Source organism: Hyaena hyaena, unplaced genomic scaffold (genome assembly GCF_003009895.1).
Source record: "Hyaena hyaena isolate Hyena2069 unplaced genomic scaffold, ASM300989v1 scaffold_894, whole genome shotgun sequence".
Taxonomy (NCBI): Eukaryota; Metazoa; Chordata; class Mammalia; order Carnivora; family Hyaenidae; genus Hyaena; species Hyaena hyaena.
In genome coordinates, this window is record NW_024081526.1 from 500,634 (window position 1) to 525,096 (window position 24,463).

Genomic DNA, 24,463 nt, shown 5'->3' on the forward strand with positions numbered 1-24,463 from the left:
TTTTATTTTCAATGATACATAGTTGAAAAACATTTACTATGCTAGCTGACTTGTGGGGAACAAACAGATATTTTAAATACATAGTTAAAAATGTAAGCAAATTATAATTTTAAAGTGTGGTCAAACAATAAACATTTTAAATTTTTCTAGTATTCCACAAACTAAACCACAAAGCATATCTGCAGATAACTTAATAAAAACCATAGTCTTTAACGCTTAAAAATATTAGTTTGATAAATTTTATTAATTACCTGGCTTAAGATCATAATGTATAATAGGGGGTTTGATTTCATTTAGGTATCTTAGTGCATTTACAATTTGCATTACAATAGACCTAGCTTCCTTCTCTGACATTAATTTATGTTGCTTCAGATAGAAATCCAAGTCATTGCCTTCACAGTATTCTAACACTGTACAAAACCTACAATGAAGAGAAAAAAAAATTAGATTTAAAATATTATCCAAGAATTATGACAGTGGAGAAATGAAGTATCATCACAGAATAGGGAAAGCAAAAAAAGCAAACATTTTTTCTTAAAAACTAAATCCTTCTATTCACTTACGTATCTGTATCCAAGGAGAAATAATCATAGAGTTTAACTATCCTAGGGTGATCCAGTTCTTTGTGTATTCTATATTCTCTGCAGGCATGTCTATGGGAAAAGAGAGTATATTTATTCTCCATGACTATTAAATGTACTTCACTTGATGAAAGCCACAAAGTATTAATATTTACTTGTGGTAGTTTTCCTTCTTCTCATCCCTCCAGCTTTTATTAAGCTGATGGATCTTCACAGCAGCATATCTTTGTTCATAAAGGTCAAAAGCCTAGAATTCAAGGCACAGCAGAGTTAGGACCACAGACCAACTGAATAGCTGAAGAGAGTTTTAAAAATGTTTTGTGATCATTTCTGCAGTAATATGAAATTAGAATATACACTACAGTTTTGGTGATCATCTCTGCTTTGATTGTATGCAGTTCAATGACACATTTATTATTGGAAAGACACAAATCCCATCACACTAAATCAGAGAAAGCTTTAATGTGAACTTTCATATTCAAGTTTCATAAATACCAATATACTGAATCAAGATAAAACAATACAGTTATTATTTGTTTTCTTTAAATATGGATCTGGCTCCTCTATACTGGCAATAGCAGAAAGCAGCCAACAGAACAGATGGGTGTACTGAGTTTTTTATGGGCAAGACAAAGTAAACCTTTCTCCTCTACCTTTTCCTAGCAACTGCTCACTTCTTTAAAAATAAACAGGTTCCTAACAATTTCCAACTGCTTAAAAAATTCTATGATTATGAAACTTTGATTATGAAACTGTTCAAACATAGCCATACCACATATCATTTTATCACACCTAACTGCATCAATAATTTCTTAAAATCTCTTCTAATACCCAACTTGTCTTCAATTTTCACTGGTTTTCTTTAAAAAAAAAAAAAGGTTCTTAAACTGGTTTGTTTGAATTATCACCCTAATTCTTACATAAAAAAATTAAAAATGATTAGTATTCTTTTAAGGTCTTAGGTAATTTACAAATAAAAAAACATCTGAATGTCATTAAAGAGAGATCTACTAATTTAGGTTCTGTTTTGACTTATCTAAAAGTATCCCTTTATTAAAAACTTTAAAAATATATATATTTTTTAATATTTTATTTATTTCTGACATAGAGAGAAAGAGAGTGTGTGAGCAGGGGAGGGTCAGAGAGAGAGGGAGACACAGAATCCGAAGCAGGCTCCAGGCTCTGAGCTAGCTGTCAGCACAGAGCCCGATACGGGGCTCAAACCCACAAACCATGAGATTGTGACCTGAGCCGAAGTTGGACGCTTAGCCGACTGAGCCACCCAGGCGCCCCTTATAAAATATTTTTGAGAGAAAGAGAGAGAGAGAGAGAGAGACAGAGACAAAATCTGAAGCAGGCTCCAGGCTCTGAGCTATCAGCACAGAGACCGATGTGGGGCTCGAACTCACAAACCGCAAGATCATGACCTGAGCTGAAGTTGGACACTTAACCGACTGATACACCCAGGTCCCCCTAAAACTGTACCTTTAAAAAAACACTTAAAATTTACTATTTATAAGAATGAAGGTCCCCAGTCCCTACTCCTTCAATCAACTTAACCTAAAAATAATCAGGAAAGGTAAACTGCTTGTCACAAAATTATAAAAGCATGAGATCAGAAATACTATAGGATGCAGTAATTAAGAATATTCACTTTGGAGTCAGAACTCATCAACTACAGAACTTTGTGCTAACACCCTGTTAGCCTCAGTCTCATTTGTAAAGTTTGGATTGTTGAGAGGATTAAATACGGTAAAGCATATAAAGTGTTAAACATTAACTAATTACAATATTAAAAGTTTAAAGAAATAGAACAGAATAAAAATAAAAGAAGTTCAAGTGAAAGAATGCAAAAAAGCATGAAGGATAATAGAATAAAAATTTAAGTACCCTAATAAAAATTATTAATATATTTGACTTATAATTTTATATGACACATCTTTCTCCCAAGATGAGGTGAATACAGTGTACCCTTCCCATAAGGCTAATGTGGTAATTACTGAGCAACTGATTCAGTATTTTCCGTCTTGGTATAGGTAAAAGTCTGTATTTCTTGGTTCACAGTCTGCTTCTTTCCCAGTGGACCTGGCAACCATGAAAAGGCTTTGAAGGGGCTGGAAAGAGCGGTGTTTAGTATTTAGGTAAGTACTGAAGATTCAAGTTATTAGGCCCAATCTGCATTTTCTAGTTTCTATATATGCCTTCCTTAAAAAAAGAAAAGCCCCTTTCAGCCCCTATCTGTGGTGTTAAAAACGGTGCAAATAAATACTATAGGGCAGTGGCAGAAGGTTGTCATGAAAGGTGTTGGCCGGTTCAAAAACTGGGCAACTCTAGGGCTGAGTTAGGTGATTTTTAGATCCAAAGTGAGCTACTATGATTTTCTTTCCTACTTCATGGCCTGGGTATGCCTACTTGAACCATTAAGTGCTTGAGGAGGAACTACTGTTAGAGAACCACCAATTCAAAGAGAGCTCACAGATCACTCCTGATGGGTGAGGACGGTTAGGCATATGAGGCTTAACACTCGTCCAGCTTAACAAAACAAAAACAAAATGGCTCACAGTTGAACCAAGATCAGAACTGAAGTTTTCTGAATCAAAATCCCATATTATTTCTCAAAGTCAGAACTAGAATCCAGGTTCATCCTCAGTAAACCAAGAAGGCATAGTCCTTGTCTCACTGAACAGAGAGGATTACTAATAATAATCTGATGAGTTTACATTTGCTAAGCACTAATAATATTCTATGTGATTTCCCTGTGATAGGTCATTTAATCATTACAATAATTCTATGATGTAGGTACTGTTATTATTCATAAATGAAGACGGAGGCAGAGGATGGTGTCATAAGGCCAAGTATATACAGTTAGTAAATAGGAGTCAGAACTAGTTAGGATTCAAATCCAGCCTGCCTGGCATCAGAACCCAAGCTCTTAACCACCAACTATACCAATATATAACAAAGCACAAAGTGTCAACAAGGAGCTTATAAAAGGCAGACCAACTGGGAACCCTCCTCTAACAATTAAGTTTAAGGTGAGAGTACAGCCTTCAATAGGACTTCATCCTAGCTATGAGCAAATGGGAAGCCAATGGGGCTTATAAGCAGGAGAGTGAGATGATCAGATTGCGTTTTATGAAAAGGCCACTCCAGCTATAGCATACATCAATAAACTGGAGAAACTCAATGCCCCCAAGAAGGTGATTAAGTAGGAGGCTCAGACAGCAATGCAAGTAAGAGACAAGGAGGCCTTGAGCTAAGAGAGAAGGGTCATTGCTAGATTTGAGAGAGCTTAATGACATTAGTAGCAGTGGGCATCAGGGACTGGTTTTATGTTGAGGGAAGGGACTTCAGGGAAAGGTGGAATGAAGAATGGCTTCTGTGTTTTTCATTTGGGCAGATGAATGCCAATGCTATGTACTGAAGTGGGGAGCAGTGTTAGAAGAAAAAGGTTATAGAGAAGAGGAAGATCTATGAAGCATCTAAGGGAGGCAAAGTGACTAAGTTATGTATGTACACCAACAGGTATGGAGCGCAGAAGGAAGGTGTAGAACAGCTATTTGTACACTGATACAGTAATGGCTTTTTTTTTTTAATGTTTATTTTTGAAAGAGAAACAGAAGCAGAGCCCAAGCGGAGGAGGGGGCAGAGAGAGAGAGGGAAACAGAATCCAAAGCAGGCTCCAGGCTCTGGGTTGTCAGCACAGAGCCCAATGTGGGGCTTGAACCCACAAACTGAGATCGTGACCTGAGCCCAAGCTGGATGCCCAACTGATTGAGCCACTAAGGTGCCCCCAGTAATGGCTTTGTTTGTAAAAGTGAAAATCTTCTCTGGGTATCTTTTCGGTTAAGGAGAAAAGGAACTAATATAGGTCTTTTTTATTTTTTTAAAAATGTTTATTTTTGAGAGAGAGAGAGAGAGAGCACAAGCAGGGGAGGGGCAGAGGGTGAGGAAAACACAGAATCTGAAGCAGGCTCCAGGTTCTGAGCTGACAGCACAGAGCCTGATGAGGGGCTCAAACCGTGAGATCATGACCTGACCTGAAGTTAGACTCTTAACCAACTGAGCCACCCAGGCGCACCTCTATAATAGGGCTTTTGTGAAGAGCAAAGAAGCCTAACAAACTTCAGAAAGCAGGAGATATGTTTCCCTTTATGCCACTTTTGGCTTATGAAAGGTTTCATAGTAATGCTCTAGATAGCTGGGGAAAACTGTACTTGAAAAGGAGTATATAGACTGATAAAAGACCTTAGGAACTACAAAATTTAAAGGCTGGACAGAAAGATACAATGTAAAGTGAAAAAAGGTTAAGATACAGAACACTGAACGTGGTGACTAAAAATTTTTCTACACTTATATAGACACATTTAAGAAACACTGGCCTTAAAATTTGGGTAAATTCAGGACATGTAAGACTTGTGACACATGTTTAAGGGGTACAATCTTTCCATAAATGTAACTATATTAGATGGCTACCTGCCACTCTTGAGTCTAATGACTGTTATTTGTATCAGGCTGGCTACTGGTAACCAGGTGCCAGATATTAGCATGCCACAAGGATAGTCTCCAGACTCTTGAGATAAGACAACATAAGCCACCAGACTATTCTGTAATGAGAGCTGTGACATAAAATCAGTCAAAAAGTCAATCAATAAAAGACAAGTACCTCTCTTAAGTTTATTTTGAGACAGAGAGAGAGAGAGAGAGAGAGCACACGCAGGAGCAGGGGAGAGGCAGAGAGAATCCCATGTAGGCTCCATGCTGATGAGCCCAACATGGGGTTTGAACTCACAAATCATGAGATCATGACCTGAGCCTAAATCAGGAGTTGGATGCTTAACCAACTCAGCCATACAGGCACCACAAGACAACTATTTCTTTAACTATATGCTCCTGCATCTTTGCTTTATGAGTGTGAAAAACAGAAAAAAATTTACATTACCTTATACACTTCACTAAAGCCACCTCTACCAAGCAGATGAAGTAATAAATATCTTTCATTTAATGTTGGGTGATCTTTGAACCTTAAAGGTGGGAGAAAAAAAACACTTAGGCGTATAAAAACACACACAAGAAGATTCCTTCTACAATAAAGTTCCACTGTCTCTTCTACTACCCTGAGTTATTTCTTTTGCAGTTACTCTACTACTAATTTCCAATTCCATTCTATACTACTTTTCTTTACCTGCCTACTTTCCATCTTAACTCTTTGTTGTTCACAAGCTGAAGATTTATAGCTGAATATTCAGGCTCAACGACCAAAATTACAGCACTGTGATAAAGACTTATCAACTATTCTATTTCCAAGAGCTTTATGAAATCCTGTAACTACTCAGAAGAAACTATTTCCCTTGGAGAAATACACTTTTATATTGAGAGGATGGTTAATCCAGATTTTATAGTAGTATTGACATGATAAAAAATAATTATATTTATAAACTGGCCTTCATACATGATTAAATTTTACTCTTTGGATTTATATAAATAAACTTTCAATTCTCAATTTAAAAAAGGAATCTTTAAAAAGAAACTTAAAAATACCTTATATTTTGTTCATAATCAACTGAATATTACTTTGACAATCTCTTTTCTTGAAGAACTTGTTAATCAAAGAGATTTTTGCTTGGGTTTTGTTTCTGTTTAAGTAAACTCTACCCCCCAACGTGGGCCCAAACTCACGACCCGAGATCAAGAGTTGCACACTCTACTGACTGAGCCAGCCAGGCACCCATCTGCTTGATAAAACTGTAACAATTCACTTGATTTTCATCAAGTGGACTAAGTCCTATCCATAAACAAGTTTGAACATAATTTTCAGAACAGCCAACTGTAAATTAGTTTTGTCCTACTTGCTTTATTAAAATTTTTATCTGGTACGTTTTGGGTTATTCTATAACTGTATTATTTCATTCACCTTATACACAGGAATGATCTGTGTATTTATGAATTATACATATACAATGATCATGAATAGGCCTTCTTTTAAGCAAGGTTATTTAAAGTTCACAAGAGAAACTGGCCATTTACAATTCTGATATACCTATTAGGTCATGAAGCTTTAAATGACATGACAAATCTCACAGATAAAGGATAAAAAGACACCCTTCCTCTCCTATACACCAATTGAATCCGAGGAGTACCTTGCTTAATTTCTATCTTCTTCATAAAATTCCCATGAGTCCAGTTATCTTCTCTTTTGAATTCCTTTAGCATTTAATATCTATGGCACTCATTCTGATAAGCAGGGATTAAGGACAGCGGCTATAACTTAAACTTCTTTTCTGTTTCTTCTATGGTTTTTGCATACTGCTGACCACACTGCTTACCAATTGGTTAAATCCCATTGGTTAAATAATTTCTCCTTCACTACTGTAATATTAACTTTGGTATTCAGTCAACAAACATTTATTTTGTGCCGAATATGTGCCAGGCACCAGTCTAGGTTCCGGGGATAGGGCAAGAACAAAACTAAGTCTCGGCTCTCCTGTAGCTTATGTTCTAATTAGAGGAGACAGATAAGAACTGAAAAATAAATCTGTAAATCCAGGTAGTGACAGATGCTATGAAAAAATAAAGCAAGGTAATGATACTGAGAGAGGGAATGGAGTGAGGCAAAGACTGCTATTTTAGAGGGCGGCCTAGGGACAGCCTAATGATCATTTTGGAGCAAAATAAGAAGTATGCCACTTAAGATATTCAGAGGAAGAACATTTCAGGCAGAGGAAATGGCAAGCATAAAAGCCTTGAGGTGGAAATGTGCTAGACATGTTTGAGGGGGCCAGCTTATCTACAACATACAAATGAGGGGAGGAGGAGAGAGATGGGAGTGGTGAGGTGGCCAAAGAAAAGATAATACAAGGCTTTCTGAGCCATGGGAAGGACTCTGGATTATATTCTAAGTGTGAAGAGAAGCTCCCCAACAAGGAAATACTGTGTTTATGCTCTCCATAGAGAAGGAAAAAACTTTTATCATGTAAAAAAAACTTTTATCATGTAAAACTGTAAAATATGAATAATGACTTACTGCGAATTATCTTCATTATTTATTCTTTTGAGCTCTCGAATGTGAAGATTTCTGACTCTTTCCAAACGTTCAAGTTCTGCCTGGATTTCTGCCTCTTCCTGAAAATGAAGAGAGGGGACTATAACAAGCTCAATTTATTTGCAATATAAAAAAGATATTTTTACCCATGCATCAATTTTTTACAGTGACAGAAAGAATAGTACATTATAAAGTATCACTGAGTTAAAAGACCAAAGTGCACTTTTCAATGCCTGAAAGATGGAAAGAGATAAGGCAAAAGCCTATTTCAAGAAACCATCCTCCACATAAAAATCTATACCTAATGAGATGCTGAGTTTTATTCTGTACTACAAGAAATCTATTTTTATAACATCTAAACTGAAAATGACTGCAAGGTAGTCTGAAACTGACTTATGACACAAAATGAGAGCTTTATTTCTGATACATCCTGATAATTTTAGAGAGAATACTTTGGCAATACAAAACAAAGGAAATGAAGGTATTTTACAATAGTTAAAAAAAGAAGAAAGGAAGAAGACAGAACCACTGATTATTTCTAGGCCTTACAGTGTTTGATACACACAAACACGCACACACATACAATGTGACCACTCACTCAAGTAAATCTCACTGTAATCCTAAAGAGACTCTAAAATAAAAACTATATGGATAGCTGTGGCAGATCCTCAGTTATTAGAGCAGATAGAGGCAAATCCTAAAGAAATTTCCTTTAACATTTAATATAAAAATTTTGAAAATATTTTCATGTCCTCAAAATACTCGATTTTGAGAACATTAAAAAAATAAGACACAGTCACCCATCTTACATATCTGTTTGTCAATATACATTTGAATACTACATAAAGGACAGATAAGAATATATCAAATTTCAGTGGAAAATTCTAGAAATGCCCAATTTTATAGTCTTTTTGAATATCTGAATAAACAAATACAAATTGCCTTGGCCTAAATGTGTACCTGCTATCATAAATCTATACCACATGGAACAGGGATTGTTTTTTAATATTACACTTACGTATTTATGTATTATATTAGCTCATTTTCTTTTAATTATCTGATTTTAAAAATCTTTATCTAAAGAGTAATTATGAAGTTTACTTTGAAAATATAAGTATTTCATTCATAAGCAAATAGAGGTATAAAGTCTACAATATCTTTATCTAAGGCTTAAACTGAAAAGAATATTCTAATTATGATAAAGAAAAACAAATGTTCACAGATTAAAAACACTAAATCTAAGTATGTTGTTTGTATTCCACTTGACCCTTGAGGTTATTTTTTTAAATTATTTTAAACTCAACCACTACTTGTTGCAGAAATATTTAATATAAAGTAAGCAAAAGATGACAAATAGAAAGTTTAAAAATAAATTTAAATGAAGATCAACCTTTATAGAATTTTGAAGATTTTTAAAAAGTAGACACATATAACAGACTGTCTTAATTTAACTGAAACTAATGCACTTAAATACAGCTTCAGTCACAAATATCCCATACTTTAATGACAAGAAGAAAGTAAGGTAATAGTCTAGGGGATTAAATAATTGAAAACTCATTATAAGGACAGGAAATAGATTAAAAACCTTTGGAACAATACTGAAATCACAGTTGTCTTAATTTAGTCATATGAAATAGAGTAAAAGACTGGCTATAGAAAATGTCCAGGACCATGAAAAAATTCAAATTCATTTCAGGCACAGAGCATAGAAAGTGGCAACCTTTTCCTTTCATATTACTAGTATTTGCGGTCTTAAATCTTGCCATTAACTTACACATGTAGGAAGCTACTGAACACTTGGTAGGTTGGTGAAACTTTAAATATCTTATAAATCTATGAAATGCCTTTTAGGATACCAGCTGAAAAATTTGTTTTAACTTTTATTTGAAATTGTGGTATGGGGATACGACTTCAAAAGTGAATTTACAGAAATTAAATCTTACTGAATCAATAAATATATAAGTATGAGATTCAACTAGATTGTTGATACACACATGTATCAACATACACACATCAACAATACATGTGCTTAATATTTCTTGGTAATCTTCAGAGGTTTATCCAATGGCAGTAACCAAGATCACAAAATACTTATTAAAGAAAGTAAAATGTCTATCTGTGTCAGTTCAGCAAACTTTTTTATCCTCTATAAAACAAGACAAATATGTCCCATAAAATCTTACAATACAAAAAGCTCAGGCAAGCTGCATTTGATTTGAATTATAAAGTTTACAGGAAAAAACAAAATGATGTCAGAAGCACTAAAAAAAAGCCAGATCCTACATATTTAAGAGGAAATGTCAAGGGAAGGAATTATAACCAAGTATTACATACAGATAAATATAAATCCTCCATAGTCAGTGAAATATATTTACAGCTCCCATATTCTAATTTACTATTTATTACATAGTATCTTGGATCTTAAACCAAAGTGACATTACTTTTGGGGGAAAGATAATTCTGCAACTCTTATAAATAATTTCTCTTAAACCCCACTGAAAAAAGGATATATATATATATTGTTAATGGACTGAAGGTTTGTGTCCCTCCCAAATCCATACGTTTAAGCCCTAAACCCCAATGTGATGGTATCTGGAGTAATTAGAATTAGATTAGGTCATGAAGGTGGGGCCCACATGATGGGATTAGTTATTTTATAAGCAGGAAGAGAGATATTTCTCCTCCCCACCCTGTTCCCTCTTTGTGACAGCATCGAATAAGACATGTGAGGACTTGAGAAGACAGCCATCTAAAACCAGGAAGAGATAGATCTTCACAAGAAACTGAACCTGCTTGACCCTAAACTTGGATTTCCAGCTTCTAGAAATGTGAGAAAAATTTTAAGAGACCCAGTCTGTGGTATTTTGTTATTACAGTCCAAGCATGATTAATACACATACTTATGGGCAAATGTTAGGGCAATACTACCTAATATCCTTTCTTTATATAAAGCAAGACTCAATTTTGGTATGGCCCCAGGGTAAAACAGTCTAGAATATCAACTAATTTATATTTAGTGCAGATCATTTTCAAATGTAAATAATTTATATTTAGTGCAGATCTATCCTACAGACTATACTCTCCTTGCTTGAGACAGACATTATTCTCTGGGCCATCCTCAGATTTAATCATTTTCAGAGGGTGCAGGAGAAGCAAGTATGACCTAGGCTCACAACTGACCTGAATTCATTATAGAATGGAATCCTCAAAACCATGGCAAAACTAGGCAAGCTTACTAAAATACAAGAGAGATAATCCAACAAGATAGCTTGATAAGAATACCAACTTTCAATCCTCGAGTCATCTACTAGCTGAGCAGCTAGAAGAAACAAAGAAACAGCATCTCTGGAAAGGAACTGGTCTCTGTAGGCAATTACAGTGTAGAAGGGACATGAGTAAGAAGAGACTGTTTTAGAGAGAGAGATTTGGTGATCACATACAATAAAAGGACACGGCTCTTCCATTTAAACAGAAAGCTATAGCAATGGACAATTTAACAGTTTATACTACAGCCATTTTACCAGTATCTTAATATAAGCTCTTAATATTCTGAATTAAAAACCAAGTCATACAAGTATACAACAACCGATCTTAATACTGCCTCACTGTTTAAGTAACCTGCAAAACACCACTTTCCAAAATTTATAACTTTTAAATTTTTATATGGAAGGTAAATTCCACAGCAACTCAACCAAAAATGTCTCTCAGCAGAAGTTTGACATAAAAATGCTTTCTGTTTGTAATCAAAGTCTTTTCTCATAACTTAATGTCTTCTTGGCTACACATTCTAAGCCAAAAGTCAATCAAAGCACTACAGAATCTCTAGAAAATGCCAGGTGAAAACTGCTGAGTGAAATTTTGAGTATTTCCCATAATCATAATTTTTAAGAGAGAAATTACTAAAAGAAAGGTGTGGTGTGTGGGCATTAAAAGGTATAAAGCTTTAAGAGTTACAAAATGCATTATCACATGTAACACTAATACATTTCCTGAAAATTTTTATTTTTATTTATATTTATTTATACCTGAGTATATTTATATTTAAACCTGAGTTTATATTTCTTTAACAAATCTTGCATATGTTACATGTTATACACACAGAAAAACCTCTTTTTGAAGAGATGCTTTTCTATAAAGCCAAGATAGAAAGTATTTTAATGTATCATTCTCAGCTTGCCTATATTCTAAGAGGGTTGATAAAAAAGAAATTCTGTGTAGTGTATTATGAAGATTGTAGAAGAGAGAAGCGTTATCACTTCAAACAGTCTATCCAACAGCACTACAAACGTTACTTGGGCTAGGAAGACGAGTTCAGAATGAGGTTTCAAAAAGTTTGACTCCAGATTCATTTTAGTAATGTGAACAAATATTAATCCCTCAAAAGTTAGTATCTGCAGGTCCTCAATATTTTTAATGTCATAAACTATACCATTCTAAAAGTTTATCGTCAAGAAAGGAAAAAGAGAAATTAACAAAAGGTACTATTAAAAGCTAATGGAAAGAGAGAAATGCAGAAAAGAGAATTAAGAAGAAAATCATTACCAATTCACTTCAACTTTATCCCTACTGTGTGTTTCCAGATTATTTCTATTACATGCTTTCAAATACCCTATACTATATATGGATGTCAGAGATATGAACCATTGGAAATATGAACCAACAAACCAAAAAACCATGCAGATAAAGCAAGTCTGAATTTATAGAGATCAGTTTTGAAACTACTGCCCATAATCCTATTTCTGCTTGAGTATATTGTATTCTCCTCCTACTGGAGTAGAAGGGACAAAAATTATGAAAATCCTGAGGGAGTGGAGGGTTTCATTCTTAACTACATAAATCCCTTCACTCCTATTCCCAATCACTGAGCTGGTTATTACTGATGGGAGAATACTATATCTCTCTCAGGTGTATTTCACTGTCTTAGATAATTATTTTAGAACCTTAATGTTTTCCTCTGTACTTCATTTCCTTTTTTAGGGGGATGGTATGGAGTATGGCAATGGGGCTGGTATTTTTTTACTCTCTCTTCAAATTCATAAATACATACATTAAAGCCCCTGAGAATAGCTGTTGAAATAGGCAGGTTTTGATTCTATTAGTTCCTCCTTTCTATTTAAACAAAACAAAATAAAACCCTTCCCAGCAGCAAATAAATCTAACAATTCAACTGATTGGCAAAATTTAAATATTTAGTACATTTCTTGAGAAAGCAATTAAAGCCGCTGTATTAGACTAGGGGTGAAATTCCTTGATGTTAAGCACTTTAGCGCACCATGGCATGTATAAGCACCATGTCCTACTACAGCACATTGTAGCCCTTCTCCCCACTGCCTGCCTCCTTTTAACCTTTTTCGGGATTTGGGTGGATTCATACATTTTTTTAAAGTATGAAAATATTTAACTTTCTGCACAATGATGGGAAGAGCCTAGTCTTCTAGAATGAATATCACATGAATATACAGGTCACCCTTGAACAACATAGGTTTAAACTGCAGGAGTCCATCTATGGGCAGATTTTTTTCCCAACAAATACAGTATAGTATTGTAAATGTATTTTCTCTTCCTCATAATTTTCTTAATAACATTTTCTTCCCTCTAGCTCACTTTATCGTAAGAATACAGTATTATATATAACAGAAAGTTTGTGTTAGTTGACTGCTTATGTTATTGGTAAAGCTTCCGGTTAACAGTAGGCTATTAGTATAGTTGAATTTGGGAGGAGGCAAAAGTTATATGCAGATTTTTGTGAACATGGGGGCAAAGGAAGGGGTCGGTGCCCATAACCCCTACATTGTTCAAGGGTCAACTGTAAATGGCATGGAGTTATATAGTTCTCACTGGGAAGGGCCAGTGGTCAAGGAATTTGTTTTTTCTTTTTTTATGAAACAGTGATTTTTAGACTGAATTTACAAACCTGAATTATACTCTGCTCTAATTGCTAATATGACTCCGAAAATTCTTTCCAAAATTAAAAAAAAATCCACTGCTTATAAAACAACTGGATTAATAGCAAACATTACAGAAGCAAAGCACATTTTACCTCTAAAGTTTCATTTTGGTAACTGAACATCTACTACCAAGTTAAGATATATGACTACAAATGTGGAAACACAGGGCAAGGAATGTTTATGGTTTTGCAGTAAGCGCAGGAGGTAAAATACAAACACTGGGAGTTCTCCGATCGACAGCCAGTTCCATGTTCTCTCTGCACAGTCACATTCATCTTTTATAGACTACCACCTGCTCTTAAGAGGGAAGCAGTAGTAAGGACAAAATGTCAAGTTTAGAATTCTAACTCCTTTTGGCACTTTTCGTGCCCACACATGCCAATAAGTCAAGAACCTTATAACATTCTTCATGGACTCAATCATGATTTTCTCTACTATAGTGCATTTTCATCACACTTCCACTGAAAACTACTTCCTATACAAGTAGCCTCTTTTCCTATGTTCTATAGAAATATAATGTACAATGTGGTTGGCTTTAATTGAGAGAAGAATTCCCAAGAGATTTCTTCTAGTCATGGCCATGAATAGAAAGGTGAACATACAAATTTAGAGATTAAGTCCTCTAGAATTCTATTTATTGTTCATTACTTTCATATTTTTATTCAAACCTAAAGTGACAAGAAATGCCACATGTGCAAATTTATTCTTTATGGTTATACTACTAAGGATTTGATAAATCAGATGACAATGGTATTCTAGAAAGACCAAAGGAGATACCAAACTTCAAGAATATTTGGGGGTCAATTCACCTAAAACCAATGCCCTGTATTCTCCACTGTTCAAAAGGCTTGTAGACAATCCATTGTCTTCCATTTCAACTAGATGCATGGTCCACTGTGAAGGAGTGAGAAAAAAGCTGTGTGCTTGTTCTTGACCTGTAAAGATTTCATCATGGAAGATTAATACTGATGCTGCTGCTGCCTGTTACTGGTTGTTTCTCTTTGCAGGTGCCAATATCGGTCAGAGAACAGGATTTCAGTGGCAGAGTTGTTGCTATACTGTTATCTCTTCAGAACGGAGGCACAAGGAGAGATGAATGCCACATCGCAAGGAGCAAAGGAGAGAGAGAGAAAGAAATGGTGTCAGGTGGCATGTTGGATGTGATTTTTGTTTTAGTAGAGATTGAGATGACTGCAAATTGTTTAGCTGATTCCTTCGGTCTGCAAAGATACATTTGTGTTGGTGCTGAGGATTCTTGACTAATCCTGTTTCAATTACAAATTGGTTATGTTTTTCAAAATAAACTTCCGGCACTTATATTCAGGGCTTATCAATCAACCAATCAATCAATCAATCTCCCCCTCTCTGTCCCCCCCTCACACACACACAACCCAAAACACATACATTAAGGCCAATCCCTACTAACACTATGTAATATTCCATACTGAGATGTCAAATTTTCTGTATGCATTAATTTCATCAGTTAATCAAGTATTTTAAATCTAGAAGATGACAAAACTTAAAGACTAAAAAATAAAGAGCAATATATGCATGCTGTTTACATCACAAACTTAAGTAACAGCAGGGGCAAGATACAGTTATTAGTCCTAATAACCATCAAAGTTCTTAGTTCCTCATCGTTTTGGGATGCCATAATGAGTAATTTGTTATCACTTAAATAGCAGTATGACTACAGAGAGGATCTTACAAGGATGATAGTTTTTCAGGGATTTTTAAAAAATATATTTGTGTTGGGGGCAACTGGGTGGCTCAGTTGGTTAAGCATCTGACTCTTGATTTTGGCTCACGTCACAATCCCACAGTTCGTGAGTTTGAGCCCTCCATTAGGCTCTGTGCTACTGGTGTGGAAACTGCTTGGGATATGCTCTCCCCCTCACTCTCTGCCCCTCCACTACTTGCTCTCTTTCTCTCAAAAAATAAACTAAAACTTTTAAAAAAATATATAATATATATTTGTGTTAATTTAGTTAACAATCCTAGAAAAGCATATCCATGTAGTCTTCTTCAATTCCAGAATGATCTGAACAATACAAACAATAACCTAGCAGAACTCCTCAAAGCAAAAAGATAAACTGCTTTCCCATAACTAGAATTTATCAAAGACTGGTATCAAAACAGGATCAACCATGAAAGCTAACTGGCATAGAGTTTGTTAGTTTCCTTAAATCCATATTCCACATGCAGCACAGGTACATAAAATGGGATAGTTCGTAGTCTTGCTTCAAAGAACCAACTTCTTAAAGATACCAAATTATTCCCACTGCAACTACAAGCTTTTAATAAGTGGCAATTGGGTAAATTTGTACATAATTACTAATAGCGAAAAGTCATTTTTTAAAAAATGGTTTTGGGAATAATTTGCATAGTCTCCATACATTTTATTATATAGTTCTTTTCTGTTAAATCCTTAAGCTACATAAAAGGTAAGATTAAGTTATTTACACTTTTTACTAAACATGTGCTTTTTCAGTTGACCTTTAAAAAAAATTTAGAGTGAAAAGCAACACATCAGCTAATGAGAAAAATTTTAGGTGATATAATCGTCATTAACAATACCCAAGGAAAGTAATATGTGAGGGAAAGAGTATTTGTGTGTGGAAAAACTTAACTGCTCTCCTTTATCTGCAATGAAAATGAAGCATGTATCTGAAAAAGCAAAAACCCAACATCACTATTCTAAGACAGATGTAAAGAAAGCAACAAGTGAATTAATTCTTCTGAATACAAAGAATCAACTTGCTATCCTAACTACAACAAAAAAATAGTAGGAATAAGTGTACAGGTATTGCCACTGAAATGGGAGTGGAAAAAGGTTCCTGTTTGGCTTTGCCGGCTACTAGCTTTATTAATTTTGACAAAACATAGAGAGAAGATCTTGGCATTCAAAAAGTTAACATTAATGTTCACTCTAGACTGGTTAAAACTTCAAAGTCCTTCAAGAGTAGTTATCATGTTAATTCTCCTGAAATGGGGATATGAATCATGCCTGTGTCAGGCAGAAGAGTGTGGAAATAAATCAATGAGTGAGCAATGATTTCATAAACTGAGAATAACTGAAAATATTGAAGAATTCTTGATATATATTAAAAAAAAGTGTGCTGCATAGCAATTTTCCTAACCTCAGAAGAAAAAACTAATAAGCCCCTAATATCTATTTGTTATCCATGGACTTACTTTTGGAGACTTCTGCTTAACTTTCATTTCTTACTCTATCACTTGAACAGCTTTGGATTTATTATATTTCTAACCCTGCAGAACAGCACAGAATGTGAACTGAATTTTATGATTTATTCAATGGTAAATATACTTTTTCATATTTCAGTTTACCTATTCAATTATTATGATGATCTTTATAAAATACAATGCACATCATAAATTTTTTGTTTCAAGAAAAAATAAGTAGGTCTTCTAGTCTCATATATGTCCAAATAACATGGGCTTCCTCAATAAAATAAGTTTTCTTTTCGGTGCCCACAAATGTAATCTAATAATTCTACTGAACTTTAAGAGTTTTTATTAAAGACAGAATGAAAGCAAGAGTATAGAGGGCTCCAAATCTAAACTGTAAGCTGGCATACTATAGGTTAATTCCTGTGCAGGTTACAAGGACCTCAAATATAGAAGATCAGATCCAGCCTATGGTAGAAACTATATAGTTACAAGGTTGGTACAGTTATATCAGCTTAATAAACCCAGGAGAAAAGGGAGCTGCTAAGATAGAGGTCATAGCATCTTTTCTCTTAACTGAAGCTTGTTCTGTATGTATTAAAAGTGTCCAATCTACTTTTTTAGAAAACAGAATGACCTATTTTAATGGCCTATTTTCCAACTGTGCTTTGGAGTACCAAATAACTTATTTTTAAAACATGTAACTTAATACTTATTATTTAATTGTGCAACTCAAAAATTTATATCCAAGTGGTAAGCAGGCAACTGCTGTTTACTTCTACTCTAAGATGACACTACTTACTCAACTTTGTTTTCTGTATGTACTACCAACAACAAGAAGAATGCATTCATTCTTCTCACCCAAAATAGCCTTTTAGAAGAAAATATGAGAATTCAAGACATGAGAGCATATTTCAGCATTTGTAGTTTGTCCACTCTCCCAAAATATTCCATGATGTTGGTCAAAGAAAAGTACTGTTGTAAAGTAGCTAAGAAGATAAAGTTAGGAATTTAGAACTGCTCAGTAAATCTGATAAAAGCTGAAAAAATAAAGTAGGAAAATGATTATGGAGGGGACAATTATTAGAAAGAATGAGCACAAAACACGGAGAAGTCAAACAGAGGGAAAGTGGCTAATATGGAGGTTAGAAGACAAAGTGTAGTATTCTACAACAGCTTGCAACTACTTAGATAGTAAGTATACCTCCCTTTAGAATACTTAAAACAGAACTGTTTCAGAGAAACCAAATATTTTCAGAGTACCAGGAAAGCTTTAAAGGCAACCAAGCACAACCAACCAAACCCCAAAACCAACCTTCTCTGAAGCTTTTCAAAAAGTAAAGTATTTTTGTAATATAAATAGCCGATTCCTAATATAACCGCTTTGTCATTTCAGATTTTATATAACAGGTTTTCATAAAATAAGATACACATGTACAACCTCATTATTAGAAAGAGTAATTTAAAATGAACTATGATATGTAAAAATAATAACCCTCCAATTAAAGTGTGCCATTATCATGAAAGGCTGGTTTGAAAATAATTGATAAATCTTTATAGAGGACATCAAGCATACGTCTCTACGAATTCATTAAGACACCTGCTTAGATGGGCACACAAATACTTATACTAATTCTGTACTACAAAATCCACCAACAGTCTTATTACAACTCCATCTGTTAGAATAGACTGAAGTTGTCTACTTAACTCAAAGAACAGGAAAAATAGTCAATAATTACAACAGAACAAAATACACCATTAAAAAAAAAAAAAAAAGACCAGAATAAATCATTTCACAATTTATTGTTAAAGTATTTGGGGTTGAAACTTTTCTGAGTAGGGGCATAGGCAGATATGGCATAGTTAAAAACACTAAAGCAAATTACACATATATGTAGATACATTTATATATTTTTTTCTATTATCTGTAATTAAATGGCAGGGGTCTGAAAGCATATTGATGGCATTCCAAAAACAAAAGAGCATACAATATGACAGCAGCTGCTACCAGGACAGGTTTCTCTGTCCTACCTCAGCCTATGCCAGGAAGACAACTTCACAGAAGCTATCTTCCATTAGTTCACTAACTCACTTTTAGCAATTATTCAGCCTATTAAAAAAATATGTAAGTAATGTGACAAGCAAAAAGCAGAATAAAAAAACTGGGTCAAAGAAAAAGAATTTTGTATCTGTCAGTAACTTCATTTTGAGTGGGAAAATCTACTATTTATTTGAAATTGTTTGAACTGAAAAACTGTAAAAACAATGAATTGATTACAATTTCATAGTTTACAAATCAGTACAAAGCTATTCATTTTAAAAATTTACTATAACACATAGCAACATTTTTATAAAGTATATCACTTTATATTATTACTGATGATTAAGGCTCTTCTAAATTTGCCAGTGTACATATTTTAATTGAAGCATTTAATCAAGCATTTGATAGCTTAAAAGTTAAGCAAAAGAACCAAGTTTGTTCTTAATTGATAATTATTTAAGTTTATTATAAATGGACACAAACAATATGGAAATTTACATTTCATCTTAAAAATGAAGCATTTTTACAAAAATAGTACCTAAATAGAGTAATCTTAAGACCCTGAAAGTCTGGCCAGGAGTCACTTCTCTACTACAGGGACTTGGTATTTCAGCATTTCAATGTTTTGTAAGCTGCCACAAGGTAAAAGGAATGTTACTTTAATATATTCAACTTAAAAGTACACCTTTAATGCTTTTTTTTTTTTGTCTGAGCTTTGGATACTTTCTCTCTGAAGCTGACTTCTCCAATTAAAGACTTACAGTAACAATTCTCCATGACCTCTGGTAACAAACTAAAATTCCAGCATATGCTTCACATACCTTTTTGAGATGTCCTAGTCTAAGTTTGAAAATTTCTTCCTGTTCATGATATTCTGCCAAAGTCAACCTGTCAAAAATGAAATTGTAATTCTAGATATTAAGATGAATATTTATTTCTTATTAATAACCAGCAAAAGAAGATAAAATTAATATTTCTCAAAATACTACATTGTTGACAACATTCAGCCTAGAATATAATAAGCCAGAAGTCCTTTAAAATATTTTTCACAATACATCTATTACTATAGATAGAGCACCTAAATTGATAAATTCTGCAACTATTTAGTGAGTGCTATGTATCAAGCGATGTTCTAGAATTTAAATCCTAAGGATACAATGAAAAAGACATTTTCTCCTTTTATTTAGTTTGAACTTACACTCGAGTGGGGATAAGGAGGCAGAAAATAACTTAAAAAAGAAGTAAAATAATCCCAAATAGCAGTAAGTACTATGAAGAAAACAAAAAGGGTGGTACGATGACGACTGATTAACTATATTACACTATTTGCAGTGAGTGTTAGGGAGGTGGTCTTGATCTAAAAATCAAAAAGACAACTACAAGAGAACCTGGGGGAGTATGTCATAGACACAGGACAAATGCAAGTGCAAGGATGCTAAGATGGACACAGGCTGGTGTACTGTAAGAAGAAGAAAATGTAAGGATCAAAACAGTCAAAGAGGCTGTGAGAAGTAGGAGAGATAAGCAGGGGCCAGCTTACGAATGGACTTTCAGACCAAGGAATGAATTTCATTTTATTTGAAGAGTACTAGAAAATTACTACACAGTCTGTCCAGTTGGGTACTGGTTTAAAGAAAAAAAGGAAAAAAAACTAAGACATTTTTCTATTTTCTGCTTCCACGTGTTAGTGAGAAAAAGGAATGCTAAAAGTATAGTCAAAGCACAGATTCTTAATAAAATATAAACAGATATAAGACTTTAAATCTTGAAAGTACTGTGTGGTTATTTTATTATTAATTTCAAACATTCCTGTATTAACACTAAAAAATAACCAGCTTAATATATATAAGGCCATAATAAGACATACATTAAAACATTTCCTAAAGAAAAATGACTCTGTTTTCTGATAAAGTAAAAGAAGAAAAACCACTCTACAATAAAAAAACTTCCATTTCATACCCTAACATGGAAAGAATTGCTTTTATCCATCATACTTAGGCCTATTCGTTTACTTATATGTTCTGGGGGTACTTGGTGAAGCTTCCAACCTAGGTATGATTTATTTATGTTTTTCATTCAGGTCTCTCAGCAACACTTAATATAAATGTTACCCTCCTTTAGCTAGATGTTAGTTAAATTTACTAATTCTAAAGCAAGGGTATTTAAAGGAAACAAAACCCTCCAAGAAATTCAGTTAGTATTCCACTAGAAATATCTTAAGAGTGAAAAAATAAACATTTAAAATTAAATCAGTCTTAGGTTAACACAACTGCTGGATTTTGTTATACCAAATATAACAACAGCGGATAGCTGCAGCAGATGCTTAAAGTAAATTTAGAGAAGTAAGTGTTGCAGTGTGAATACAGATGGACTGAAAGAGGAAGAGGGAAAGGTGATGTTAAAGGAAAAGGATTTGGAAACAAAAATTGATAAAATCTCTACTAATCCAATAAAGAAAAGCAGTAAGAACTTTTGGCAAATAGCTTCTGGATAGGCATATACGCCGCCAGTGAAAATTTGGTACAATTTGAATTTCCTATAATTTTTGAAACTGTATTCTACTAAGAAGTTTGGCTCTCATGCAAACTTGCAAAGCCTTTACATGTACAGATGGCTGGGAATTTCTGTAACTTGGAGGTAAGGAGATTTTGTTGTCTTTAGTTGGTGTAGTTTTCAATAGCTACTATTCTTATGAGTCAATAATAAATTAATATCACTTAGCTCCATGATGATTTAGTTTGTTGAATTTTGTCTGGTTTATCTTATAGCATAATATAATGCATATTTGCTATTTAACAGCACTTAGTTCTAGTTGTTAATATGTTTTGTGTTGTGGTTCAAATCATCCACATCCCCATAGCTAAAGCAAATGCATACAAATACTTCCTCCCCACTTAGTAATATTTCTTAACGGATTTAAAAAACTTGGACCTCAGAGCATTATTTCATAGGTCTACTCCTACTGTGAAACACATACAATTCTCACTAAAGCTTAAAGGTAACTTTCATCAGCAGCAAAATTTGGCTATTTACTTCCTGCATTTTGATGAATACTACTATAACTACCACTAAGTTTCAAAAAAACAGTAAAATATATATATTTACCAATTTTTCTCTGCTTGATTTTGACACATTAATAAGCAAATTCTATAGAAAGCATTAAATATTAGGATACTGACTTTCTAGACAGTGATTCTTACCAGTTTATGACTGTGGATATCTAAAAATGAGGGAATTTATAAACTCTCTCCAGTAAATATCACATATACATAAATTTGGGGGTTCACAGATCTCCATTTGAGAATTTCTATCCCAGGGTCTTGTCTCACCAAATAAAATGCAAAAAAGACATTTTACACTTCTCTGAATTTCCCTAACAGGAAATACCTGACATATTAGAACTTTTTAGATATCTCTGTTGTCTATTTCCATTAAGGAAAAATGTTTTTAGATAAAATGTAAAGTATCTGAAAATTTAAAAAAAACGTAAAATTAATTTAGAGAAAATTGAGGACAATCCTTTTAAAATAAACAAGATTTTAATATATAGAATGAAAAGAGAGAAGCTAGGATAATGTTGATTTTTAATGGCTACATAATTATTTTTATAGATCCTAAAAAAAGTCACATAAGGCAAGTCTGTTGGTTAGGTTACTTAGCAAATCTTTTATTCACAGATAATGTGAAGATAAAGTCCAATTCCTCCCTATATGAGTCATACCTGATATTATAGCCTGAATGATTAATATTTTATTATGTTCACATATATGTATGTGTGTTTATTTAGGCGCATGCTAAAGCTTCTAGAGTAGGTTTATATAAAACTTTATTTTAAAAGCCAAGAAATTTAAACCTCAAACATATGATAATCTTCCATAATAAGTCTAAATGGATGAGAATTGTTTTAATGTTTTTTTGAGGCAGAGAGGCAGGGGAACGGGATGTGAAGTGGGCTCTGTAATGACAGCACTGAGGCTGAGGCAGGGCTTGAACTCATGAATTGTGAGATCACGACCTGAGCCAAAGTCGGATACTCAACTGACTGAGCCACCCATGTGTCCAAAATGGATGAGAATTTTATTTGTAATTCAAGGAACTGTTTTATAGTAGTTTTTTTTTTTTTAAATATTTTTATTTCTAGGAGAGAGAGAGAGAGAGAGAGACAGCGTGAGCAGGGGAGGGTCAGAGAGAGAGGGAGATACAGACTCCGAAACAGGCTCCAGGCTCTGAGCGGGCAGTCAGCACAGAGCCCGACACGGGGCTTGAACCCACGAACTGCGAGATCATGACCTAAGTGAAAGTCGGACGCTTAACCGACTAAGCCACCCAGGCGCCCCTACAGTAATTTGATAGAAATGTGAGATGACTGCAACAGAACTAGTACAGATAACAGAAAACAAGGAATACTCATTTCAAACAAATTTGATAATCAATTCTTCAAAGACATTCTGTTTAAGAAGGAAATTAACCTTAAGTCTCAAAGTTAAGGAATGCAAGCTGTGGTAAAGAAGACTGTTATAGGCACTTAAGGAAAAAAAAAAGCAAGCCCATTTATTTGTATAATTTAGTAACATGGGCTATGAGCCATGCATTGAGGATTAGATTTTTTAAATGAACAAAGGTGGGATATGAGACTAGCTTGCCTTTTTTTTTTTTTTTAAAGTATATTTATTAGGGAGAGAGACTGTGCACACATGTGCAAACGCAGAGGAAGAGCAGAAAGAGTGAGGGACAAAGAATCCTGAGTAGGAGCCAGGCCCACGTGAGGCTCAATCCCATGAACCATGAGATCATGACCTGAACCAAATCAAGAGATGGACGCTTTAAACAACTGAGCCACCCAGGAACCTTAAGACTAGTCTGAAAAGCCCCCAAAAATCTAGGAACAGAAGTTCCTCAACATGATATAGGGAGTTTATTAAAAACCCACAACTAACATCATACTCAGTGGTGAACGATTTCCCCTTAAAATGAGGAAGAAGACCATGATGCTTTCACTACTGGCATTCAATATTGTACTAGAAAGTCCTACCAGAGGAGTTAAGAAAAAGAAACATAACATAATGCATGAGAATTAGAAAAGAAGTGAAATTACCTTTATTTGCAGATAACATAACTCTACATGTAGAAAATCTTGAAGAACAAACAAGAAAAAACCCACCAGATCTAATAAATTCAGCAAAGTTGCAGGGTACAAGATCAACCCACAAAAATAAGTTGTGTCTCTATACAATAGCAACAAACAATCTAAAAAGGATATTAAGAATACAATTCCATTTCTAACAGAATCCAAAAGAATAAGATACCTAGAAATAAATTTAATCCAGGAAGTGATTTGTACACTAAAAACTATAAAACAGTGCTAAGGAAATTAATGAAAACTAATTAAATGAAATGACCTCTGTGTTCACAGATAAGTAGACTTAATATTGTTAAGAGGTAGTCCTCCCCAAAGTGATCCAAATACTCAGTATAATCCTGATCAAAATACAAATGGCTCATTTTGCTGAAATAGAAAAGCTAATTCTCAAATTCATACAAAATTGCAAAGGGGCCTCAAATAGAAAAAACAATATTGAAAAACAAACAACAAAAAACTCCCACTACCGATTTCAAAACTTACTACTACAAAGTTATGGTCATTACAACAGTGTGGTACTAC

The 24,463-nt window shown here is 34.1% G+C and overlaps 1 protein-coding gene across 1 annotated transcript in view; it reads right to left on the bottom strand.

Annotated features, from left to right (window-relative positions):
• Window positions 1–24,463, bottom strand: part of TLK1 (tousled like kinase 1) — a 144,329-nt gene that overhangs the window by 11,975 nt on the left and 107,891 nt on the right. The window contains exons 12-17 of the mRNA XM_039220476.1: window positions 19,623–19,689; window positions 7,606–7,703; window positions 5,524–5,605; window positions 737–828; window positions 564–653; window positions 252–421 (exon numbers count right to left, since the gene is read on the bottom strand). Of these exons, the coding sequence (XP_039076407.1) occupies window positions 252–421; window positions 564–653; window positions 737–828; window positions 5,524–5,605; window positions 7,606–7,703; window positions 19,623–19,689 (599 nt within the window). The remainder of the gene's footprint in view (window positions 1–251; window positions 422–563; window positions 654–736; window positions 829–5,523; window positions 5,606–7,605; window positions 7,704–19,622; window positions 19,690–24,463) is intronic.